Source organism: Mastomys coucha, unplaced genomic scaffold (genome assembly GCF_008632895.1).
Source record: "Mastomys coucha isolate ucsf_1 unplaced genomic scaffold, UCSF_Mcou_1 pScaffold21, whole genome shotgun sequence".
NCBI lineage: Eukaryota > Metazoa > Chordata > Mammalia > Rodentia > Muridae > Mastomys > Mastomys coucha.
The window spans coordinates 104594180-104620054 of record NW_022196904.1 but is presented as its reverse complement, the minus strand read 5'-3'; the positions used below and the strand labels follow the sequence as shown (position 1 = coordinate 104620054).

Below are 25875 nucleotides of genomic sequence, written 5' to 3'. Positions count from 1 at the left end.
TATTTGAAAGATATTTTCTGTCTCATGTTTGTGATATGCTAGCACTCTGATTTTCAATATTGCATGGAAGTGAAAGGAGTAACAAATGTTTACTCACAGATAAACTGTTTCAAGTATACAGAGACATTCCCATTATTTTGTCTTCTTCCTTGGCTTTAATCATGATTTATTTACTCTCTGACACAGAAGATAAACCTTTATCATAGTACTCCTGAATCCATTTTTAAATAAATAAATAAACTATGTATATGTGTATATGTGTATATATATATACACATATACATATATACATACACACATATATACATATATACATATATATACATATATACATACACACACATATATACATATATACATATATATATATATGGAGTAATTGAAAACCTTTCCTAAAATATCAGTGCACAGATTAACCCTACTTTGAACTTTTATTATTCCATAAAGCTTGTTATTAGCCACTGTTAGCACACCATGGTGAATCACATCCTTTACTCAGTCCAAAGCCTCACTTTCTAAGAAGTAGAACCATATTTTGCAATCTGTTTTACAGTGTATTTTAAATAAAATAAGTCCTGAATTGTATCTTTTTTTTTTGTTAGAAAAAGTTTAGAATACATTTCCTGAAAGATAAAAACTTAAATTTGAAAAAATAAGCAAGCAAACAAACAAAATCCCCAAACTTATCCCCCAAACCAGTCTAACAACAGCTGCATAACCCAGTAGTAGTCTAGAGATATGGAATCTCTACATCTTTGCTTCAAATGGAAAATAGCTAGAATCAGATTTCCATCATTCATAAATTAATAGGCAAAATAACCCTAGGCTGTGGGTTTCACTGAGTAGGTGTTGGGTAGAAGTGGTGACCTCTAGCCTCTGGTGACATGTTACACAATGTCAGGGCACTGTTAGTTATACCTGTTTTTAATGTGTTTACATTGTAGGGCTGTGTACCATACATAGTATTATGGTTCTTTTAAGTCTTGAAGAGTCATTTGGTTTTGTAGCTGCAGACAGCTCAGTCACAGAAGTTTGAACAGTTGAACTTAGATAATGAAATTTACTGTCACTGTCTCCTTAAGTGGAGAGTTGTTTTCAGATTAATCAAATAAGAGATTATTTGTTCTGTGACAGAACCCTAAACTACTTAGGGGATGTTCCCCCACCCCTGTTTAGAGTTCCTGTGACTGTTGTATTGAAGACACTGTCTTGCTCTTTCTGTGAGGAGTGCGGGGTCTCACTTATGCAGTTTTCCCTCTTTGATCTCTAAAGTTGTGCTAAATCACAATGGGATAAAGTTGCTCTGACCAGCTTCCTGCTGCTGCTGTGCTGGAAGGGAGCCTCACAGTTAACCTGCATCCCTACCCAGATTTTGAGTGCATTAGTATGGTCCGTGGGACTGGGACCCTTGACAATAAACTTTTCGTATGTAGCTTTGGACCTCTTATATGTTTCCTCATCTCTGATCAGAAAGCCCTCCAGGACAGAGTGGCTGGGTGACAACCACCTTCTGTCCATTCAAACTCATCTCACTTGCTTTACCCTAAGCACCAATGTGGTACTTGAGGGTCTGGCAGTCAGATGAGCAGCCAAGAGACACTGTTAATTTCAAGCCCTAGAATTAATATCAAAAGATGATAAAGTTGTATGTAGTGAGTATTAGTACCCTCAGATAAATATAATCAGTGGTTGTTATTAAATATCTTCCTGTCTATAAATGTAGACACACAAAGCCTGTTTTATCTTTTCCTTCGGCCTTTTCTACTTAAGCAGGAGCTGATGTAGCTGGATCTCTGTGTTAGCAAGGATGGATATTTTAGTAGAATGTCACATGCTTTGGATCCCGTGAATGTATAGTTTTCTTCTGAAGCCTGCTGGTTTTGTGTTGGAGCATTTGTTCCTGTTGTCCATAGAGCTGTCTTTGTCTCCCATGGAGCTTCAACATTCTTTCCTGGGATCTCTGGGGTATTTTGAATCTATTTATAGAAATTATAGACATGCTTTACATCGTGTGTGTGTGAACTTGACTTGACTTTATTACCATCCTTGTTAAACTAGGGTTTTGTCTGATGGGTATATCATCTTAACTCTAACTTAACCAGACTTTTTGGACTCCTGCATCTGTCCTAGTGAGCATCAGTTTAGTGCAATGACAGAACCTACAATGATGGGTGAAAATGTAGCAAGCCCTAGTAGAGTGTAAAATTCAAGACTGTTTATTAATCTGTCTCACTGTTATCTAATGTTATGGCCATTTTGATCTGATTGGAGAAACAATCAGGTCTGGCATGCACACCTTTGAAGATTTGCTCCTTGGCTCTATAAACTCAGTCTTAACATTAGAAAAAATACAGTTACTAAACAAACCACATGCAGCATTTCTGATGTGATGTGGAGAGAAGGCAGGGAGGGGTGGGGGCTGTCACTTAATAGCCCTTCTATGTAGACAGGACATGGCCCTGTGACAGCATTAGCCCTTTCATGGCACTAGATCTGGATTCCATCCATTCCCTGATTGATTGATCTCATCACAAACAAACGTTAATTGTTTTCAGCAATACTTTCTAATCATGTGAAGGTCTTCTCATCTCTTAAGCAAGGATCACTGCCTTTCCCAAAGCTTATCTAGCCTCTAAAGCCCTTTAGAGCCATCTTGACCTAACTGTCAATCTGAAAAATTCAAGGCGGATTTGGAAGCTAAAGGGGGAAAAAATCCTGAAAGGGAAAATGCTCAAAAGATAGGTGCTTATATGGGGGAGAAAAAGCATTTGGAACCGGAGGAACCATTTTAAATATAATTTAAAAAGAAAGTTATCAGAATTTTGACACTTGGAATGCTAAAGTTTAATGGGAGTTTTAAAATCTGCATTCCCTGGAAACATGACCTATTTGTTAAGAGCTGAGTCTTGGAAAGGTACATGCAGACAGTGGTAAGCAGGAAGCTTGCTTGTGAGTCCATCTATCCTGAGAAGAAAACAACACACATGGAAGAAAAGAGTACAGTGTTTGGATTTCTGTAATATCATGAATCTTTATAAATACATATATACTTAACTCCATGTAATCTAGAGCATTATTTTAAAGTGCAGAAGGGTGGGCAGTATTTAAATAGCTCTTTTCTTTAATAAATATATGTATTACTTTTTATATAAAAGTTTTAGGAGATTTCACCACGAAGGTGCAAAGAGCATCTTAATTTTATTTGCCTGATTTTTAGTTTTTCAAAAGTGGAATTTCTTTTTTATGTGCTAAGTGGTTACAGGTCAGTTGGCTTCTTCTCTCTTAACAATTTATCACTGTTCCTTGCACAGCATATAAATTTTGCTTAACCTTTAAAAGAAATCACCCAGGCTAAAAGAAATATCATCTAAATTTAAAGCCACAGAGAAGAGCCTTTGTTCTGTCTTACCAATCTGATAAATGATAAACATTGATTAATATTGCTAGAATTAGGCTGCTAAGCATGGATTACAGAGCACTGTCATCCTGGGGCAATAGTTTACCTTAGCCGTGGTGTTTTATTATAGAGTGATGGCGGAATTAAAACAACAGCAGCAGAAACAGCATTTGTTTGTTTCCCAAGAAGCAAGTTGCTTAGGCAGCTAGCCCTCTGGGTCCATAGCACACATCTTTAATACTTGCTTTTGTATTTTAATAGATTCCTCCTGCATGGAAAAGCTACTTTCAAAAGATTGGAAGGAAAAAATGGAAAGACTAAATACAAGTGAACTTCTTGGAGAAATCAAAGGTAAAATATAAAAAGTATCAAATGTGTTCAGGTTTTGGTTCACATACCTCATGCAGCTGCTGGTCTTTGTGCCAGGACCCTAAATTCTCATTTCTAAATTACTGAAGAGTAAAGAAATTTATTCTTCTTTCCATTGAAGAGTGCATGTGACAAATCCTTGAATGTCTTCTCTGTAAAGTGTTCACTCTGGCTATCCATTGCCTCCAGTGTCAGTGTACAAACTACTTTGTGGATCGACTTGGCAAAGTTGACGGAGAGGAAGTTTTGTCAAACAATGAACAGTTTAAAATACTGTTTGTTCTCTTAGAATCATAATACTAGCAGTTTATAGATTGAAGTTATTTGTGTGATTTCTCTTTTTTTCCCTGCAAATTGGCTCTGTATAAAATCCCAAGAAAAGCAGATGGAATATGCCCTGCATCATGATTTATGGGTGATTTTGAAGACCTATTTACCTTGCTTGCCTACATCACTTAATGGCTGAGTAGTTTTGGCTAAATACTGGAGTTTCCTACGTTTCTGTCTCCATGGAGGTGATACGGGCATCTATTTTATATGCTCCTTAAGAGAGAGAGAGAGAGAGAGAGAGAGAGAGAGAGAGAGAGAGAGAGAGAGAGAGAGAGAGAGAGGAGAGAGACAGACAGAGAGAGACAGAGAGAGACAGAGACAGAGACAGAGAGAAAGAGAGAGTTGACACAAGTAAAGGTCTTGCAGCTGTATCACTTGGCACTGAGCAGAATCTAGGGGAGTGAGGTTACAAGGATGGTTACTGTTAATATGCCCACAGGACCGGGGATTGATTCATAGCAAAGAGAGTTCTGGGATTTAGCATTTCTTGCCCTTGGAATCCTAAAGTATCTTTGTTTTCTAATTTACTTATTTTTGTGGTTCTGGGAATGGAACTAGACAGGAGCCAGACAACATACTAGGAACCCCCATAGGTTCACCCCCTGCTTGTAGGTCATCCTTCTCAAACATTGAGAAATGAAGGAGTACCGTGTAATTCAGCATTGCTAGCCCGTGAGCAAAATGTCTGTGCTTCTGGACTAATCCAGCTCTTGTGTGGACACTTTTCTGGAGGAGAAGTGTTATTTCCTTATACTTCTGTGTCTCAAGAGGAAGCCAGATCCCCTATAAATGCTGTCAGTCATTGCTCATAAACTCTAACCCTCTGTTTGCAGGAACACTTCAGGGACTTGATCACATTAGATCCCTGGATTTATCAAACATTTTTGGGTCATATAGCTCAGTTAAGACAACCATTTGGTAGCAGATACTTCATGAAAATGTTATTTTTTAATTTATTGTAGAAAGTTGTTAGAGCTCTAGTTCCATTCAACTTAAATGCAGAAAACAGTTGTTCTTCCCAAAGTGTAATTAATAGCTCATTTCATTAACTAACACAGTGTCAGAATCAAGTGGAAATGGAATATTATTTTGAATTTTACTGCTTTTGCTTTGTACTTATAAAGGCCATTTGCTATTTTGGAAAACACAGAATCTCAACATAACTGGTGGGTAGAAAGAAAAGTCATTATGACATATTCTCCATCCAGCTGCAATAACACGGCTGTGCAACTTCACACGTCATTTTGTGTTTTCTTCTCTTCCCAGAGCCATTGGTTTTATAACAGTGAGGACAGAAATGGCTTATGCAAAGGCAAGCGTTTGCCAACATGAGTGATGGGGGTCTTGCTTTCTCCCACAGCATGGAAGCTAACGTCTTATTATCTCCATGCTAACACACTTTGGCTTTTCATACACTTCAGGGTGCCTTTCCTCTCATACCTTTCAATTTTATTTATATTTAATTCTAATTATGAGTTTAAAAATTAAAAAATAAGCAAAAGTTTCAGATGCTCAAAACATGTAATTCTCAAAAGTGAAATATACAGAATCAAACTTTTCCATGCTATTTCTCTGGAGGCCTGTAGCTTCCAGTGGTGAGCTATTCTGAATTTATAGACATAAATGATAATATTCTTACTGAATTTTCTGTTTAACTTGTTCTACATTCTTCTTTTAATATATTTTAGCATTTTGTCACTACAAACATTACATACAGAAAATATATCAATCATACACTAATTAATCAGACATTAAAAACCTTAGTAAAGTGATAATTCAGATAGTTTGGTTTAACTGATGCTGAGAGCACACACTCTTTCTGTCCTAATGACTTGACCAACTGCATTCCTGTGCTCAGGGCATTTCTCTGAGGGTTTAAAGGTGATCTACCCTTTTAGGATTATTTACTGTTGTGGGTTATCAGTAGCTCCTATCTTAAGCATTGTGTGTCAGTGGCTCCTATTTTCCTCTGATTTCAAAATTCATACATATCTATTTGTAAGAAATAGCATAGAACATTCAATAAAAACAAAAGCATGCTTTAATTCTGCACAAATCTCGTGGCACAGGCTTTCTGTCTTAACTTTTATCTATACCCTTAATTTTGTATAAAGTTAGTGCCTCTCCAGTTATGAGTTGCTCTTTCTGCTTCATGCAGGTTTTCATTTGGACAGTCTTTAAAAATCATCATTGGTAAAAATGTGGCATAAAGTGAAGTTGCCTTCTGTCAACCAAGCTGTTTTACTCAAGACCAAGCTTCCCATTTCCCTCTAAAGGACTTTTCCCATGCTTGCCGGCTATCAGAACTTGAGACCTCTTGGGTATATTTAATAGTTTCATATCCTGGCACATACATGCCTGCCTTCTTTCCCCTTTAAATGTTTGACTCTGTGGAGGTTTGTTTGGGTAGGCGTCTCCCACTCTTGAGATTAGATACTATTCTCCCATATTTTCATCCAATTAGTTGGTTCTGGGTTGAAACATTTAACCTTTTATTCCCTCCCCTTTTCTTCCCTCCTGAATATATTTAGATGTATAATGTCAACTAGAGTTATAGTTTTTTTCTTTTTAAATAACATTATACATTGTGACTGAATTCTGTGATCACTTCGTTTGGAATAGTATCTTTTCTTACACTTTATTATACATTTGAAACCATTTATATAATTTTTACTAGTACTTTAGTAATAAATAAAGTATATTTCATATTTATCATAACTTTTATCAAAGATATTTTCACACTTTAAAAAGTTTATCTTGGATTATTTATATCAATGTGTTAATTAACATTAAAAATGTTTTAAAATTACATCTATATAAAACTATTAGATGAACAGATATCTTTATAAAATTGTAGATTTTCATCAGGAACAATTTATTCAATTATTCTTTGAAGATTTATTAATTCATGTGTATGTGTGATGCGTTCATGTATGAGCATGCAGTACCCACCAAGGCCAGAAGAGGTCACTAGATTCCGTGGAACTGGAGTTACAGAGAGTTGTGAACCACCATGAGGGTGCTGGGAACAACTCAAGTCACCTACTGTCATGCTCCTAACCACTGAGCTATCTCTCCTTCTCCCTAATTAATTCTTGAATGTCCCTCAGGAACATTTTGGGTTTAATTCTGCACATTTCCTTATCCTTCAATATTATATTTCTTCTGTCACTGTATTTAGAGATTATACAAATCAGTTTTACTGATTCACTGTATAATTTCCCTTTTTATTGAGGTTACTAGGTCTAACCCTGTAGCGACAGAAGAGAATGCCTTCATCTCATTATGTCATATCATGTCACCTAGATTGCTAAGAGCAGTATAAAGCAATAGAGACAAGAGCGGAATTTTTGACATAGCTTTTAATTTATAGTGTTAGTTTTAGTATTTTACACTTTGTATTGTCATAAACTATTTTTTTAATACCATCTCAATGTACCCCAGGCTGGCTTGGCTGTATAACCAAGAATGAATCTGATCCCTTGCTTCCCTGGTATATACCACCATGCCTATGCCAGTTGTTATTTTTTCATTAAAATACAGTTTATCATTGAAAATATAGTTCTTTATCATTAAAACTATAGTTTTAGCTCTAGCCTCTTAGATGGCTCTAAGGAATTGTATTGTGTTTATGGCACGCTTTGCTGGTTTGGGGGATTCAAATTCATTATGAAATAAACCCAGGTTAATTGTGGGATAGTTGTCTTTGAATGTCCTGCAGGGTACATTTTTTCATAAATTGGATTGATTTGTATTTATTTGTAATTATATATATGGTATAACTTTCAGAATTCAGAGTGGAACTGGCCTTTCCTACCTAGATTATGCAATAGAAGTAGAAATATTTATGTATGTATATATTATATATTTTTTTCTTGAAATTCTGAATAATATGTTCTGAAAACACCAGACCATAAAAACATTTTTTAACTTTTTAAAGTAGGTCATTGTTTTCATAAATACTTTTCTGAAATCGTATCGTCTCTGAGATTTTCCCGATGTTCTCGTTGATTTAACTGTAGCCCTCAGCATTTCAGGCTCCTGTGTATTTTCTGTTATATATCTAAACCTTACTTTCACAAATTTGTTTTTTTCTTCTGTCTTTCACTTCTATTGGCAGCAGTTTTTCTACTATTTATCCATTTACCCTAAAGATGCAATTTTAGGGGTTATGTGTTGCTGCTGCCCCCTTTCAGCATGTCAATCAAATAATCATCTTGCCTTTGCTGTTACTGTTTCTTTAGTCTTGATTTGCTTCCTACTTTTTGTTTGTTTGCTTTTATGTACTCTAACTTCCCACATTAAATGCTTCATTTAAAACTTTTAAACTTAATATTAAAGGTACTTGGTTATGAGTATGTTTCTAGAAATGGCATTATGTAATTCTGACTGTCTGGTTTTAGAATTTTTGTCATTTTATGATGATTTAATAATTACATCATTTGCTAATTTATGTTGATATATTTTCCATAGGTTTATATTTCATTTTAAAGTCATGTAGTATAACAAAGTTACCATAAAGGAGGGAATAGTCACCATCAATATTAGTGTAATATTCTAGAAATATATCGTGGGAAAAAGTGGGGCCATAGAATGTTTAAGAGAAGACTGAAAAATGAGTCTTCAATCCAGAGACCTTAATATTCCTATACAATTAAGACACAATGATTTTTTTTAAAGCTTTCACTTTAAACACTGTGCTTCATGCAATATTGTCCAAATGAAGCACAACAAGGCAGCTAGGACATATGGATAGCAGCCGAACTACTTGCAGAAGTTTGTTTGACAATAAGTCAAAGTTGTCAATGAGTCTGAGTCTTGTCTAGTATTTTTATTGCTTGTTTAAAGGTTTATTTTATTATTTTAAAAGTATTTATTTATGGATTGATTGTTCATTGTTGTTCTGCCTCCATGTATACCTGTTTGAAGATGTCAGATTCTCTGGGACTAGTATTACAGACAGTTGTGAACTGTCATCCGGGTGCTGGGCATTAAACTTGGTTCTTTTAGAAGAGCAGTCAGTACTCTTTACTGCTGAGCCATCTCTCTAGGACCTATTTCATTATTTTACATAATATGTATGTATGTGCCTGAGTGTGGATACATGCATAGAAACACAGATGCCCAAGGAAGCTCAAGGTGTCAGATCTCCTTGAGTTGGAGTTACAAGTGGTTGGGAGCAGGTAGATGTGGGTGCTGGGAACCAAACTTGAGTACTCTGGAAGAGCAGCAAGTGTTCTTAAAACCACTGAGCCATCTCTCCAGTCACTGTTTTATTGTTTATATTTAAGGCATATAGTAATATGTTTATATTATACTACATTCTGAATTTGGAGTAGTTACAGCCAAAATAGAAACATCACATCAAAGAGTTCTGTTTTTCTCAGTGTGGTACCTCAAGAATCTCTTAGCATCCTTTAAATACACCAAGGAAAACCCCACAGCATCATGCACAGCCATATTTCTTCACTCCACCTCTTTTCCTGCAGTCAAATTACTTGAGGTTACAGTGTGGTAATTTGTAGGAGATTAGTAGCAGCAATCTCATGGTGAAGAGCCCAAATATTTATTATGAAGAGTAGTTAAAGACAAGCAGGAGGGATTGACCTGGCACATTTGACGTTGTTAGGCAGAAGAGCAGATGTGTGTTTTGTGCTGTTTAGGGAGCTGAGATAACAGGGAACTTGCTCTTAAAAACACAAAACAACATTCCAAGAAGTCATGGTATCTAATAGAGTTGAATTGTGTGTGTTAGCAGAGGGCACCTGAAACATAGTATGTCAAAAGGAACATGGTAATAAGTTTTGTAAGATTCTTTATTGTTCACAAAATAGAATATAAAAATACCTAAAACTGTGAATCTAGCCTGAACTATATGGTGAGTTTCAGGCTAGTTATACTGTCTCCAAAAAAAAAAAAAAAGAGAGAGAGAGAGAGAGAGAAAAGAAAAGAAAAAGAAAAATCGAAGTCAGGTTCATGACTTTAATCTCACTCAGCACTTGGAAGGAAGGCAGAGACAGTGAGATCTCTGTTGGAGGCCAGCCTGGTCTCTACAATAAATTACAGGAGAGCTAGGACTGCAAAAAACAAAAACAAAAACAAAAAAACCAAGACAAAATCTTCTAGGTATGGTGGCTCTTTCCTTTGATACTAGGCAGAGGCAAATAAGTCTTAATGAATTTGAGGCTAGCCTGGGGTACAAGTTTCCAGGCCTGCCAGGGCTTCATTGTGAGCCTCTGTTTCAAAACAGCAAATGAACCAAACAGAAAATAAAAAAATTCTAAAGTATTTTATAAGAAATTATACCTATTCTTACAACTGAGCAAAACAAAACAGAAAATTAGCTATTTAAAGTGTTGCATAAAGCTATAGAGGTCTCAGAAGTCTCTGCTTGATACAATGGAGTGGTTTTAAGTTCTCTGAAGCTTTAACACTGTTAGAGAGAGAAGTTGGATTTGGCTCCTGGCCTCCCTCACAGCACACACAGTACCTTTACATTTCTACTTTTGATCATGAGGTAGGACACAAACAACATTATATAATACTTATTGCCATCTTAAATGATTGAGAGAGAGGAGTGGAGACATGTGACAAAAAGACAGAGTATAAGACAGACATGTGGTGGGGTTGGAGTTGTGCTGAGTGTGTGGGGATTCCAGGATAGTTGTGGTTTGACACGTTTCTGAATGCAGTCATGTCCCTGAGCCATGCTGGCAACACGAGGATCTGTGTCTTATTGCTACGAAGAGGCTCGGCATCTTCAGTTTATAGAAAAGGTTTTGAGCCTCCTTCACACATCTTCCCCTGTGTGGTGGCTGGCATCTCCTGCTTGGTGTGAAGGCACCTCTTTGGGCACTGTGCCAGGTAAACAGTGCTGTTGGTTGTCTAAGTTAGTACAAACTGTGCTTGTTTTTGTCAAACACCCAGATAATAAGAGACATGCAAAGACACTGTGTAGTGAAGGAAAAGAGGAAGCGAGTGACTCCTTTCTAGTGTTGTTAAGGATTACATGGTTTGCTAGATTTAAGTATAAGATAGATGCCCTTGAGGTATAGCCTCCTTACAGCTTAGAAAAACAAAGATTGTTTGTTTGTTTTTTTCATGATGGGAAGTGACTGAGAATACATTTTCAAAGGGTCATTTCTGCAAATGGTTCCAGTGTTTGCCAGAGCTATTACTGAAGTACAATCATGCATAGTATTTACTGCTGTATCTGAGGACCTAGTTTGTCTTTCATCAACTTTGGTTCTCATCATGTGCAATGAGGAGCAGAGGTGCTGCGCTTTTTCTTCCCCATGGTTCTTTCTAGAAGATTTAAAGGCAGGAATTATATGTGCTTATAGCAAATACTAAAGTGACAACATAAATTTAAGCCGGGTATGGTAGTCAGGCCTGTAGAACTCAGGAGGATGAAGCAAGAGGATTTTAGGTTTGAGGCCAGCTTGGATTACATCGTGAATTCAAGGTAAGCCTGGACTACACAGTGAGGCTACATCTCCAAAACCAATGAAGGACCTTCATTCTAACACTTTTGTGCCTTGGTTTCATCTCAGTTTTGATTGTCAGCAGAAATTCTCAGAGGAAAGGACAGGCATGTAGAGAGTCATGGTTGATTTCAGGGCATGATGTGTCTTAAAGGACACATAGGGCAGGATGTTCTAGAAGTAGCTTAGACAGGGTTGTTATCTCCAGGACAGAATGGATCTTCTAGTTCCCACAGAATCAGTGTTCTGTACCAATCTCTGACTTCCATGCTCACGGACCTAAACCACAGTAGAGGTCCTTGCTCCCCACCTGGCTTCCACTTTTCCCTGAATGCTCTGTTCTAGAAGGCATGGTGTCCATTGTTTTCTGCTTTAAGCAATCACAGTACTCAACTGGCTGGGCAGGAACTATGATTGTATACCTTGAATATTTGTTTATAAATGAGACTTTCTTGAATTTCTACTCATAAATTTATGGTAATTTCTTCTTCCTTTGGGGAGACTTCAAAAAACCAGAAACAGACCTTGGAGATATGTATTAAGAGCACTTTATGCTCTTGCAGAGAACCCAGGTTCAAACCCCAGAATACAGATGTTAACTTACATCTGCCTGTAACTCCAGTTCCAGGACACCTGATGTCCTTTTCAGGCCTCTGCAGATACCAGGCATGCATATGGTATATATGTATATGTATATATGTGTATACATATATATTTATTTTTTATATTTATGTGTATATGAATATGTGAATATGTGAATAACACTTGCATATACATAAAAATAAATAAATTCTAAAAACCTCAAACAGAGCAGAAATGCCTAGGGGTGAATCTTTTGCCACCTTACCAATAAAATCAGCAAAGCTCATTCATTTGGTGATTTTTAAAAACATGTTCAAATAATATTGTGCCAGTGTTTGTTTAGATTTAATGTATTTTAAACCTCTAAACTGAATATTTTTTAATGCTCTGAATTGTGAATTCAGGGTCGTTGTCTTCTTACATCCTTCTTTTATGAGATAATGCAGTTGATTGACAGCCAATGCCTTTTGTGCATGTTCCTATACAGTAGAACTTCAGAGTCACATTGAGAATCACGGACGCTTAAAAATTAGAGCTGGAGGCTTTTTGTCTGTTACACAATCCAACTTGGTTTTCTCCAGATAAGTCCAAAAGCTTCTGTTCTAAACCACATGGTAAATAACTAAGGTGGAAACTTAATATTTGGCTCCAAATAACATGTTTAGCCAATTTCACGTAGTCTTTTGGATGTTTTGTAATCAATAGCGAGTAATTATGGGGAGAACTCCTGGATTCCTTTAGCCAGCAGTAAATGCATGAAGCAGCCCCTCTGAACACATCCATGCATTTGGATCCAGCAGCACCCATGGTTTCTAATTACACTGCTTTGCGTGAGTGTAGACATCTCAGAGCTCTCCTTTGTACTCTCTGCTATAAACATCTTTTGCTTCTTTTGAAGTCTGTGTGATATACATGCAAGCAATTAAACACCCCCCCCTTCCTGGAGGTTGGAGACACAAGGTCTTCTTAATTAAAATTCTAACAAAAGCTACCAGCAAAAATTCCTACTATATGATTAAGGTCTAAAGTATTATGATACATTAGACTCATTGTTAACTGTCAGGATTAAAAGAAATCGATATGCTGGGGTAAGATCAGCAGAATCTAATTAGCAAAATCAATGTTTATATAAAAGAAAATACTAAAGTTTAATAACAGGTTCTGCTTATAAATATAACACTGGCTAAAATTGTTCTTTGTTGTTACTGCATTGACCACATAATTGTATTTTAAATTCACTGAATAAGAATCAGAAACTTCTTTCTTGTAGTTAATTATTATAATTAAAACACAAAACTTTAAAATCATATCTGGTTTCAAAAGTTTTAATTATGAAAGATTCTTAAATGTGAAAATAGTCTCCAATTATAAAATATTCCCAGTGATTCCATTTTTAAAAGACTAATTTTAGCAAGAACTATGTACCAGAGTCAGAAAGGAGGCAAACTTGGGTAGAAGTAAAAGGAACTAAAGTATTCTTATGCAATTATAATTACATTAATATGCATTAGTCCATCAGTGATATAGCAAAATTAAAGGGATATATTTTGAGAGAGCATGAAAACAACACATCTTACCTTTTCCTTCCTGATTGCTGTAATGGAAATAAACATCCCAACCAGTATGGAGAAGAAAAACTTTACTAATTGCAGCCTAGATTTTCAGTCAAATGAAGGTCATTAGTAATTTCCTGGAAGCCCCTCAGATTGCTTACCAGGAAATGGTGGCTAGCAGGACCTCTAAAGTTCTCCTGGTGGGATTAGTGAGAACTGGAGTTTTAATGATGTGTGTCAGATGTAGGCTGATGGGGGGTGGGGTGAGGTCAAGTTCTCTACCACAGTAGGTAATGTTCTTTGAACAGAAACACTTTTTAAAATTTCATATTAATAAACAAACCTATAAATGAACATAGCCATTAACATGCATAAGTTTACCCATACTTTAATACACGCCTGTTGTGAGTAAGGGCTCAGCGATGGGGCGTTGTAAAGTGAGGGATTTGTGTGTGGAGTGGTGCTTACTGAAAGGAGCTGCTTTTAGAGGCTGGCATGATGATTTTACAACACTGTTGGGTGACAAATTCAGCCTCATCTTTCCATCTCCATAAAAGAGAAAAGTCAAGTGTGAAACACCTTCCAAGACATCAACCCAAGTATGACTTACTCTGTGTCTTGATGAGTCCACAGAGGTGCCATCAGCCACTAAGCGACTTGAAGCTTAGCTTTCCTCATGATACTAAAGAATGGTTGGCTTCAAGTGGGTTAGAATGACTGAAACGTTTAATCGTAACAGAAACAGAGGTAAGAATATGTATTCATTCATTCATTCATTCATTCATTCATTCATTCATACAGTAAATTATACAGAAAGGAAGTTTCTGGTTGGTTTCCAGTGGTGACAGGAAGACGAGTAATCTAGTAACAACCTCTTGAATCACCAGTGATTTTACAGAAAATGAGCCAGCATGTGTAAACCTGAGAGAGAGACCTCATAGGCTAAGAAGCTGACAATACTGTACACATCTGTCAAGTTTACAATGCAGAATATGTTGTTAATGCTTGTGCAACCCAAAATCAAGTTATTGCTAATTAAAATTAATTAATTTCAAATAAGTTAGACTTGGTAATATTAACCCAGCTTCATTTCCATCTTGTTACAATTACAGGTTAGTTATTAAAGACCTCCCAAGCCTTTCAAAGGATTATTAAGTGGTTGTGTTTAAGCAAGGTCAAAATGTCTTACTCAAAAACTTAAATGATTTCCCATGTAATTTTTGTTCTTTTTGTTAAAATAGGATGTTTGCATTTAATATTTCTGACACATAGTTGGCATAAGGTATTTTGTATGTTTGTTTTTGTTTTGTTGTTCCTGTTTGTTTGGAGAAACTATTACTCTGTAGCTCAGGCTAGTTACTCTGTAACTCATGGCAATCCTCCTGCCTTAGTCCCGAGTACTGAGATTATTGTTGTAAGCCACTTCTCCTGACTTGGCTTAATTTGTTTTGATTTACTATGTATACATTTACCTTAGCACAGAGATTTTAGTAAATGCAAACTAGAGAAAAACATTTTAAAATATACTAACATTCATTTGCTGTGTCTCACCTCAGTTCTTTTAATTTGAACAAACTATAGGGATTTAAAATATACATTTGTGGAAATATTTATCCTTAACTAATTCTTGGAAGAAAAATTTGTAGTATGTTGCTAGTCTTCTGTCTGTTGTACTCTTCCAATATTCTGTGTTTAGCACAGCAGGTGCAGTATAACACGTAGGCATTTCCTTCGTTTAGAGTCAGCTCTTGAGCACACTCCCAGGGGTCACGGTTACATCCCGTAAGGAACCGGATCTCCCACAGCCTAGAATTTAGTCATTTGTCTGGATCGAAAAAGCAAAGCAAAACAAAAACTGGGCAGAACATTTTTATCCAAGCACTGTTCTTATGGAAAAGGCCTATAAAGTGAACATAACTTGTACATTATTCTGTATATTTTAAATTTGTTACCACTGTTTGTAATTACCACTGAGTGCATATTTAATGCACTGGGGAAATTTGATGCAATTATTTGTTTGTGATTCCCCTTCAATTCAAATGTCTACATTAAACTATTGAAAAATAAAACTCTGGAGAATTTAGGTCACTTTAAAAAATTCACTGACTTTCTGAACTCTGCATTAATGGAGATGAAATTAGCATAGAGACTACACTGTAAAGAATACAGCTTTCAAGTTCAGTAACATAAAATAAAACCCCTCTTTGAATACAACCTTCAAGAGGGTAGACCGTCAGCCACACCACCTGCCTGCAGGGTCAGTAGGAGGCACTATAACTGAGTGCACATTTTAGCTACTTTAACTTTAGATAAATTATTTTCCCTTGATCCTCTTTTCAGCACTTTGGCATTGATTACACCCAGAAATGGACTAAATAGTCCAGCACAAGTTGGTAGCTCTTAGGAAATCCGTTTAAAATGACTGAAACCACAGAGAAAAGGCCCACATCTGACTCTCTTCACAATTTCCAGACTGTTTTAAAGCACAGAGAATTTGGGTACTGAAAAAGACCTCTACTGCTGAAAGGGTCTGAGAATAAGAAAGGGGCCAGAGAGGCAGAGTTCCTGCTGACCCACACTTTATTTCTCCTTTGATCATAAGCTGGAAGGAAAGGACTTGTTTCACAGAAATGGCTCAACATCATTTAGATGGTTTGGCCAGGAGAGGAAGTGAGGCAGATGAAGACAGGGTTTGACGCAGAGGTGGGATTCCACAGGTACTGGCTCAGTAGCTCAGCCAGTGTTTTGTCTTTGTTTTTTTGTTTTTTGTTTATTTTCACAACTATTTGTTCTGTGTGCTTTTATGGTATTCTTAAATCTCTCTCCATAGAAGAGATTAGATCTAAATGAGATCCTTCCATGCCTTTAAAAATGGGTTTCTTGATGTAATATAACAAGAGATTTGTGTTCTTGTAGTTAAAGCAAAGAGTTTCATTCCTGTTCACATTTGTTTAAACAGATTCCCATCACAACAGGTGCACAATTATTTTTATGAGTAAAATATTATCAGCCTTCAAAATTAGCCAGGGCAAAATGCAAGTTGTCTGATTAAATAATCAAAGGTGATACTTAAAATACATTTGATTTCCACAGGAATTTTAAAATGGTAAGCCCCATCCATCTCTTACTCTGAAGTTCAGAGGGAGTTACAATTGTTGCTAGTGTATAAGTAGTACTTGTAACTAGTCTGATGTGCTTTGTGAAAGTCATTGGTGCTATGGGGCAAACTATTATCAGATAATCTTCTCGTCTGTCAGTAAAGTGGTGCATATCACAGCAGATGACTCTTTTTCCCTTGAACATTATTTAGCATTTGATCAGAAGGCCCACCAGTCTAGAAAACTAAAATCCATTGTTTGCTCACTTAAATTCAATTTGTGAGATATAAAATTAAACATATATTTTGACTTATAAACTAAGTAGATTATAGATATATCAAAGTTACAGATTATCTTGGTCAACAGTCATGATCCCTAAGTGGCAGAATACAAGAAAAAAAAAAGCCAACCCTACCCTGCCCCTCCTGAACAGAACAGGAAGCATGTCTGGGTGGCGACTTCACTGTGGTTGTAAAAGCACTACAGCAGCACAGCTGTTAGAAACCAGTTATAGGCAGGTAACTGTTTTCATATCTAAATCTGTTTGTCAATCAGGAGAATGCAATGAATCAGGAGAAGGGATCTCAGACACAAACCACAGAGTAAGGCGGAGCTTCTGGAGGAAGTCCAAGCCACAAGAATTAAGGCAGGAGTGCGGATGGAACCAAATCCACACGTGCGTGCACATGGCTCCCGGCTTTGACCACACTTTCCAAATCCAGTGAGAATCGGAGATGATTGGAGAGAAGTCTCAGTTTTCTGTTGGGAGTAGACTCATTTTAAGGTTTGTTAGAAGCAGTGTGGTTCCCGAAGGAGAGAGATTATAAAAGCCTGCAGGTTATTATTAACTGAGAACATTTTCAGTACTGGCTCATAAAGTCTTAAACAGAGATGGTAGCTTACATGCTAGTTTGGGAGTGTATCGAGGCATACCTTTGGCTATCTTGTGGACAAATAAGTTTTTACTACTTTGACTTTAGTTCACAGCAACTTTCAGCTTCTGTGCTTGTTTCTGAAGCATCTTGTTTTATCTGGACACAGTCAGCAAGGCCACCTCTACTGTCCTGATCCTCCGCTCTGGTGCTGAGGCTACGAGACAGTGAGGCTCACAGAGAGTGCTTTACACACGTCTGTAGGGCTGAACACAGGGAACTTACTGAGAGCCAAAGTTTAAGTTGGTAACATCACGAGAGAGTAAATGGAAGTTTATTAAGAAAGCTAAAGAAAACAAAATGGGCATAGCCATGCTGTGGTTTTGCTTAAACACGGGCTTTTGGATACACCAAGGACCCTGGATTTCTTTTCTACTGCTTACTGAAAGGAGCCCTTTTATTTTTCCAGGCATGGTTGGTGCCAATGAGCCTCAGCCTGGAAGCATGGTGCCTGTTGTCTAGCCTTTACTGTGCACTGTGTGTCTTCTGCTGTGGCTAGCAGGCTTTCGGCTACCCTTTAGGTGGAGATGGGGATGTATGCTTTGCAAAGGCTTGTTGCTTGTGCCAGGTCTCTGTGTAAATTCAGTTTGCTTGTCAGGAAACAGGGAAAGAGATCTTTGTGACCTGAAGGAGCATGCTCTACAAACGTTCATCTGACATAGCATCAGAAGTGACTGATGAGTTTCAATGACATAGGAGAGGAATTAACACCATCCATTTTCAGTGTAAAAAATAAAACAGCAGGAAGGCATCCTGCATTCCTGTGTTCTGGCTCATGGAGAAACAGGAGTGTATGTGTATGGGCACTCGCCATGGTGCCCTTGTGCAGGACAGAGAACAACTTATGGGAGTCAGTTCTATCTTTCTACCATGTGGGTCTGTGGGGTTGAACTTGAGTGGTCAGGCTAGATGGTAAGCACCTTTATCATCTGAGCCCTCTTGCCAACCACGGCAAAACTTTTCCTATTGAACATAAGATTCAGAGCCCAAATAGGATCCTTAGAATTCCTGTCACCCATTCTTCTGTTTTTCAAGAAGGACTGTGTAGAGTTTCAGTCAACCCACAAATCCACATACAGTACTTATTATTTGGGGGTTTATATGGTTTCATATTTCCTACTGCTTAGGCAGGATTGTTTATTTTATGTGTATGATAGTTTGGCTGGCCTGTATGTCTGTGCAATGCATGTGTGTCGTGCCTAAAGAAGCCAGAAGAGGGCATTGGATCGATTGCAAGTGGAGTTACAGACGGTTGTCAGCTGTTATGTGGGACCTGGGAATCAAATCAGGTCTTCTGCAAATGCAGCAAGTACTCTTAACCACTGAGCCATCTCTCCTGTCTCAAGAAGTCTTCCTTTTAAAAACTTACTTAGAACAAAGAGCAGAGAATCTGACAGTAACAATAGATAACATTATTCACATACTGTGCCATAGTGCATTGTGTGTTTTATTTCACACATTCCTCAAGCCAAGGCTGTGAGGTGGATATCATCACTTTTCTTTTACTGAAGAGAAAGAAGGGTTCAGGAAGAAAGAACAGTTTTCTGCAGACACCAAGAAAATACCGACCATTTCAAGGTTTGAATCAAGGTCTATTTGCTGCTAAGCTGCCATCCTTTCTGCCTGAGCTGCCTTTCTGCAGATTGGCCCTGGCTGGGCCACCCAGACACTACTAGGTCACACTTTTTCATGTGCTTCTTAACTCTTTCAAACTAGAATTTGAACAAGTCAGACAGATGAACAGAGATAGGCAGGTGAAACAACAGGCACCAATTACTACCATCCTGGCTATGATAGCACAATAGGAACTATGTGTTCATTTGTTTTGAGAATTTGGAGATCATCTATATTCTTTTATATCTGCAATTTTTCATTAAAAATCTCATGAGTGTAAACTTCCCTTTTCTGTTAGGTTGATCTTCTAGGTTTGAGGTGTTTAGCTTCCCTTGGTGTACCTGCATCTTTGGGGTATCTGGTTTGCTATTAATTGCAGTGTAGACCTGCACTGTCTCCTTGCATGGCATCGTTCTATGGTATGCTTTGGCTTTATGGGCTATCTGATCTGCAGTTCTGCCATGAAGGATATATGGATATGTCACAAGAACAGCAACATAATACAAGCTGCAGACACTCTGGCTGCTGGTGAGGCTTCTGGACTTTTTAGACTTCTAGCACAATGTCATGTGGACTTCTGTGTTTACTGCAAAGCCTTATGAACCATGAACAGAATCCTAATAACAGATTGCACTGTGGTTAATTATTAAGTTAAAACTATGAGAAGCAGTTAGAGAAGATTGCCATCTCTCTGCAACAACAACCCTTTGTGGTTCTGTTCCAAGTTCGCCTATCGCACCAGGTGCTGTTAATTATTTGGATCTTTGAATCTTCATATTTGTAATGTAATTTTCTTCTCTCTCTGAAGATATATTAGAAGTCAGCTTTAGCCTCTTTCACTCAGCAAAACAACAGGGAATCCAGAGAACTGTTGTATTACATAGAACAGTGAGGATCATGTCATCAAATTGTCTGCAGCAGTTTCCATGAGAAGAGTTTCAACTTTGAGGAGATGAGAGAGCAGAGCCAGGAATGAGTTTAGAGGCATGGATTTGACACCTAGCTATGGATCTGGAAGTAGAAATAGCATGTCCTGTTGGAGAAACAACTTAGGAGCCTGAGCTCATGGTTAATTGCAGCTGAGTCACCCTAGAACCAAGCTAAGATGCCCAAGGACACAAGTTAGGAGAATTCGGAACTAAGTCATCTTGGGAGCCATACGGTAGCTAATGGGTGAAAATGAGATCCTGGCCACAAGATGCAGGGCTACAGGGCCCCATGTGTATGAAATTTCAACAGTAAAAGGAGGAAAATTACTCACTGCTTATAGTGTTTGAGTAGTGTTTCCTGATCTTGTGGTGAGATTTCCCAGTTCTGGCTACCTACTTTGTATAGTTCAAAACCAATGTTTAGACCTATTTAAAAGGAAAGGTTTTCTAGATAACTCTGGACCTGCTACCCAATACAGAAGTTACTAGCATTATATGTCTACTTAATATAAATTTAAATTAATAGAAAGTCATCAGAATTAAAATTTTGTTCCTCAGCCACATTTTAAGTGCTTAATTATGATATCTGGATAATTGCTATCATATTAACCAGCAAAGAGATAGAACATCTCCATTACCTAGAAAGTTCTGTTGTATAGCACTGTTGCATAGTATGAACATCCTCCTGACAGTTGACAGGATTGCTGTATGGTATGAAAGTCATTAGAAGATGTTCTAGTACTATCAAAGTGGAGGAATAAGAATCCTCAGCAAGATGCCTCTGTGACAGATAAAGATACTAAAGAGATGCTAAGAAATGATAGGATGTAGTGAGGTTTCTGGAAATAGAGTTTTGCTAGAAGAGTTCTATTATGTGAGGCTAGTTCTAAAATTAGTGCTCATAATGTATATTTACACAAAGATGTATTTTATTCTTACTGGAATGGATTGTAACCAGCTACAAGGCTATGGAAGTGGCGTAGAGTTGTTTCCTCATAGGAGTGTGTGTACTTGGGGACACACATTGACTTTTCTAAGTAATCTCCACTTATATCAGATGGGAAGTCCATTCTTGTATCTTAAAAAAAAAAAAGCAAACCATCAACTAGACAGCTTCCAGCTACCACTGTGTTTTTTATGCATGCATTGCATTGTTGTGTATTTAGGTATATGTTAGATGTAAAAGTGTCCAAAGTAAAAGAAAGAAATTAGACAGGCTAAGGGAAACACTAAGGAGGAATCGAAGTGCATAGGATATCCAAGGCAGAGATTATTTATAGGTATCTACTCTTTCCTCTGATCTCCTAAATTCTGCCAGCTTGCCTTCCTAACATTGAATAGAGACATTTTTACACATGGTACTTCTTTCTCTCCATTAACCATGCTTATGTGAGGTCACTTATCCTAGATTTGGGGTCGAGAAATAAAATCTACCAAAGCCCAACACTATGCTGAAGAGATTTTAAACAATGGGGATGTTGTTGTTAAAAATAACTAATGGGAAAAAAAACCTCAAAATTCCCTTACTCAAAGTACTGCTTTTTGTTTTTGGTGAAAATTCTTTTTTTTTTTTTTTTCTGTTTCTGGTTTTTTGAGACAGGGTTTCTTTGTGTAGCCCTGGCTGTCCTGGTACTCACTCTGTAGACCAGGCTGGCCTTGAACTCAGAAATCTGCCTACCTCTGTCTCCCAAATGCTGGGATTAAAGGCATGTGCCACCACTGTCTGGTGGTGAAAATTCTTGGCAGACTTGAATACTAGGGTCATAGAACCGGAATAAATGTGACCAACATCTCTTGCTAGACCCAAACTGGTTCAACATAAATAGACACTTCATAGAAAGAGTTGTCTAAAGAGGAGCAGATTAAAGCACCAGACAGACACTGTTCCATGTCACTTAGGCCAGCAGTCAGGGTAGGAAGGAAGTGCTTGCAGGGCAGGAAGCTGCTCTCAGCACAGTTCCTTGGAACCTAGCAACTGAGAACACTTCTGTGTTGGTGAATTTCTAAGCTGAAGAAACTCCTGTGTACACAGGAGAATGTTCTTCTAGTGTAGCTTTTAATAGCAATCAAACCATAGACACAGGGAAAGAGCTACAGAAACCAACAGGCACAAGTTTGGAAACATTAAATGAAAATTCAAAATTACATATCTGCTATATAATTTATATAAAATGAAAACATAAAACCCTGTAGATGTTTCATATAAACTCATGTGGCTACAGTATGAAGTGGGTTGAACTGATAAACATTTGCTATACACCAAAGCTATTAAGTAGTTTTTGTTTGTCGTTTTAAATAGAAGCAGGCTGTGCTGCAGGAGCAGAGGAAACAACTAGACACATGTGACTTGTTACCACCCAGTGGCAGAGCTGCAAGCAGCGCTCAAGCCCCTCCCCCGTCTGCTTCACAGCAGCTTTGAGAGTTGCCTAGCCTCCTCACGCTGTCCCTTAAAAGTGTGGCTACTGTCCTCCCCTTGACTTGCAGCCTCAGGAAGAGTGAGGATGCAGGAGGGACTGTGGGTTGAGGAGTTCTCTTTGTAGAAGCAAGCAATTCTCCTTAGTGCTGTATTGTAGACAGTGCTTCGGGGACAGCCTGTATTTCCCATGCCAGTTCATTCTTTTATATTTCCATCAGTGCCACATTCTTTTGTCTGTTGTCTGAGTTTCTCTCTCTCTCTCTCTCTCTCTCTCTCTCTCTCTCTTTCTCTCTCTGTGTGTGTGTGTGTGTGTGCCTGCACACATATGTGTAGGTTTGGATATGTGTGCACATGTGTATGTGGGGCACATTTGGAGGCTAGAGGAGGCTGTCTATTCTCCTGCTCTACTACTGTCCACTTCCTTCCCTTGAGTCAAAGTATGTGATGAACTGGAGCAAGGCTGGTGACTCATGGTCCTCCTGTTTTGGCCCCAACCCCTGACACTGCAGGTTGTTACAGGAGCATAAACCTGGCCATGCCCTGGGCTTTTACATAGGAGCCAATTCATATATGTACAAGTGCTTTTACCTATCAAGCTATTTTTCCAGTCGCATGACAAACATTAGGAAGAAGCTCTCGTGTGATAGTTGTTAGGAATGTAATGATGGCTAAAATGTAGGCCCTATCTGTAAGAAGCCCAACATCTAAAACAACATCCAGGTAACAACTGATTTTAGTTCATGCTTCTGAGGATGTTAAAGAGGAATTGGTCAAATTATGATTTATTTTTCCTTCAAGAAAATAAGAGGAGTGTGTATTAAGGAAGGAGAGTCATTTGGGTTTATAGAATGCCATCATATCTTCTTTAGTGTATCAAACCCTGGACAGCTAGAGTTCATATTTCTCTCTCTAGCACAGACCTTGTTTACTGTATAGAGCCAGCTTTCTGTCATTCATTCTCATCTGAAAACTTTACATTCAGGATAGATAAAAAAGTGCTGCTGAGTTTGTTTCCCAGATTTACCATGTCTCCATCTTCTTCCAGCAAATGGCAACTCTGTCCCAGAAACTCTATCACCACCCTAATTCTTCTGAGCCTGGTTTTGTACCACAAGTCCCAGCATAATACTTTCAGTGGCGACTGATTTCTGGGTTGGGACAATGGGAGATGAGTGAGCAGAGGCCTGGGGACTTGGTGTGCACTCCCTCTCCTAGCTTTCCTGTTTGATTTTTGGGGTGGACTTTGACCTTTTGATGACCTGACATTCTAGGACCATCTTCTTGTCCTCTGGGTTAGTTTACACTGCAGCCAGCCCCAGAGTCCAGTGCTGTTCCTTGTTGTATGTAAGTTCTGCCCGAGGAGATCATTGTCAAAGATATTATGATTCATGTGAACCCTCTTAGCTCTTTGGCTTCATCTCCTGTGATTGCCCTTCATTCTTTGTCATCAAATACTGTTTTGTGATATAGATATTGATCACATTTTGTTCATCCAGCTCTCAGTTGATAGCTGCCATTTTGCCTTTCTACCATCAGTGTGCAAGGGTTATAACTTTTCCATATGCTCATACTTTCAAATAATATTTTTTTTTGAGAATACCTGAGCATTGCATCTAGGTCGCTCCTGGATTTTCCTTTCCCACTAACTCCACCCACTTCTCTCTATTCCCATGAACACAGCCTCTTCTTTGTAACTGTTGCATCTGTATTCACACATATACCCAACCTACTGAGTCTGTTTAGTGTGTGTTTGTGTAAATGCATTCCCAGGGCTTACCTCTTGGGAGTGGACAACCTGCACAGCATCTTGTCCCTGCAAGAGATAGACTTTCGCTCTCTCAGCAGACACCCACCATCCATAGTGCCGCCTACTCCTCTTTGCAATGCTTATTTACTCTTAATTGAAGAATGTAGAAAGCATCTAGCATTATTTCACAACAATTCCTCTTGGTAGATATTCTATATCTTATATGTAGGAAAGCCAAGGTTCTAGAAACACACAAATAACTTGTTCTAAACTACAAAGACTAGGAAATGTGGAGCTATTTTTTTAAAATTTATTTTTTTTCAAAATCTCTTTAGTTTTTCAAAATTTATGCTAAAAATACAGATCTGAATAAATATCCATTGTCTATCATTGATTTTTTTTCTCAAGAGAATGTGGTTTTCTGTAGACAAAGCATCTCCTTCAGGACTCAGTATCACATGTGTGCTTTTTCCTCTAGATGATGACTATATTTTGGCATGTAGCAGAAATATTTCTTATTTCTCATTTGGTTGTGCCTGTTATTTTATAAAATCTACTCCAAATTGAACTTTAAAAAGCAATTTATTTTGCTGTTTCATCAAGAAGTTTTAAGTGAAGCCAGCCTGATACTAAAGTGTGGGCTCATGCTCTCCCAGGCGTTCAGGGACAGGGGCAGTGGGGGAGGTCAGCACTGTCGCTCTCATTCAGATGAATACACAGCACTTTCACCATCATTACTTTCGCACCATCAAGGCAAATGTCAATACAGTGAAAAGAAAAAAAAACAGTAACATTATAAAAACAGATTTATATGTGTGTTTTAGGTATCTGACTTTGTTATATCCATTTCATTCAAACTATTATTAATCTCCTAAAACCAGCCTAATGGGAAGACCTTCATACTCGCTCTAGACTCTAGCATCTAGAAGGAAAGCCTTGGTATAATTGGACATTGTTTCCCCCATGACTGCTTCTGTCATTTGATTGGCATTTCATTGATAGATTATATGGTATATTTGGGAAACTCAAATCTGCTAAAATAAGTAAAGCATCCACATTGATTTCAAGGCAGGCAAATGGTTAACAAAGTTGATTAATGGAAAATTAAAGTGAAGTACTTAGCTTCACATTTAAAAAATGACAACAATGAGGAGCGTGTGATGGTGAAAAGAATCTGTCCTGAGACCCAATGAATCTGATGCCCAGGGTTGGGGACAAGGCCTGCTGCAGGCTGCCTGGCACACATCAGCCCTGGGTTCAAGTCCTAGCAATGCACACATGAATTCTGATTCCATTCGTAACTCTGCAGTCACTAATTAACTACATGACATCAGCAATGCCTCCCTCCCTCCCTCTCTTGCTTTTGGCTGCTGTATAAAATGTGGGGTTTAATGATCCCTTGATTCTTTCCAACAGTGATTTTA

The 25875-nt window shown here is 37.9% G+C and overlaps 1 protein-coding gene across 20 annotated transcripts in view; it reads left to right on the top strand.

The window, feature by feature from the left end:
* Positions 1 to 25875, top strand: part of Sox6 (SRY-box transcription factor 6) — a 618663-nt gene that overhangs the window by 388663 nt on the left and 204125 nt on the right. For all 20 annotated transcript variants that reach the window (XM_031387977.1, XM_031387981.1, XM_031387985.1 and 17 more), the window contains one exon: positions 3659 to 3748. In XM_031387977.1, coding sequence (XP_031243837.1) covers positions 3659 to 3748 — 90 coding nt within the window. The remainder of the gene's footprint in view (positions 1 to 3658; positions 3749 to 25875) is intronic.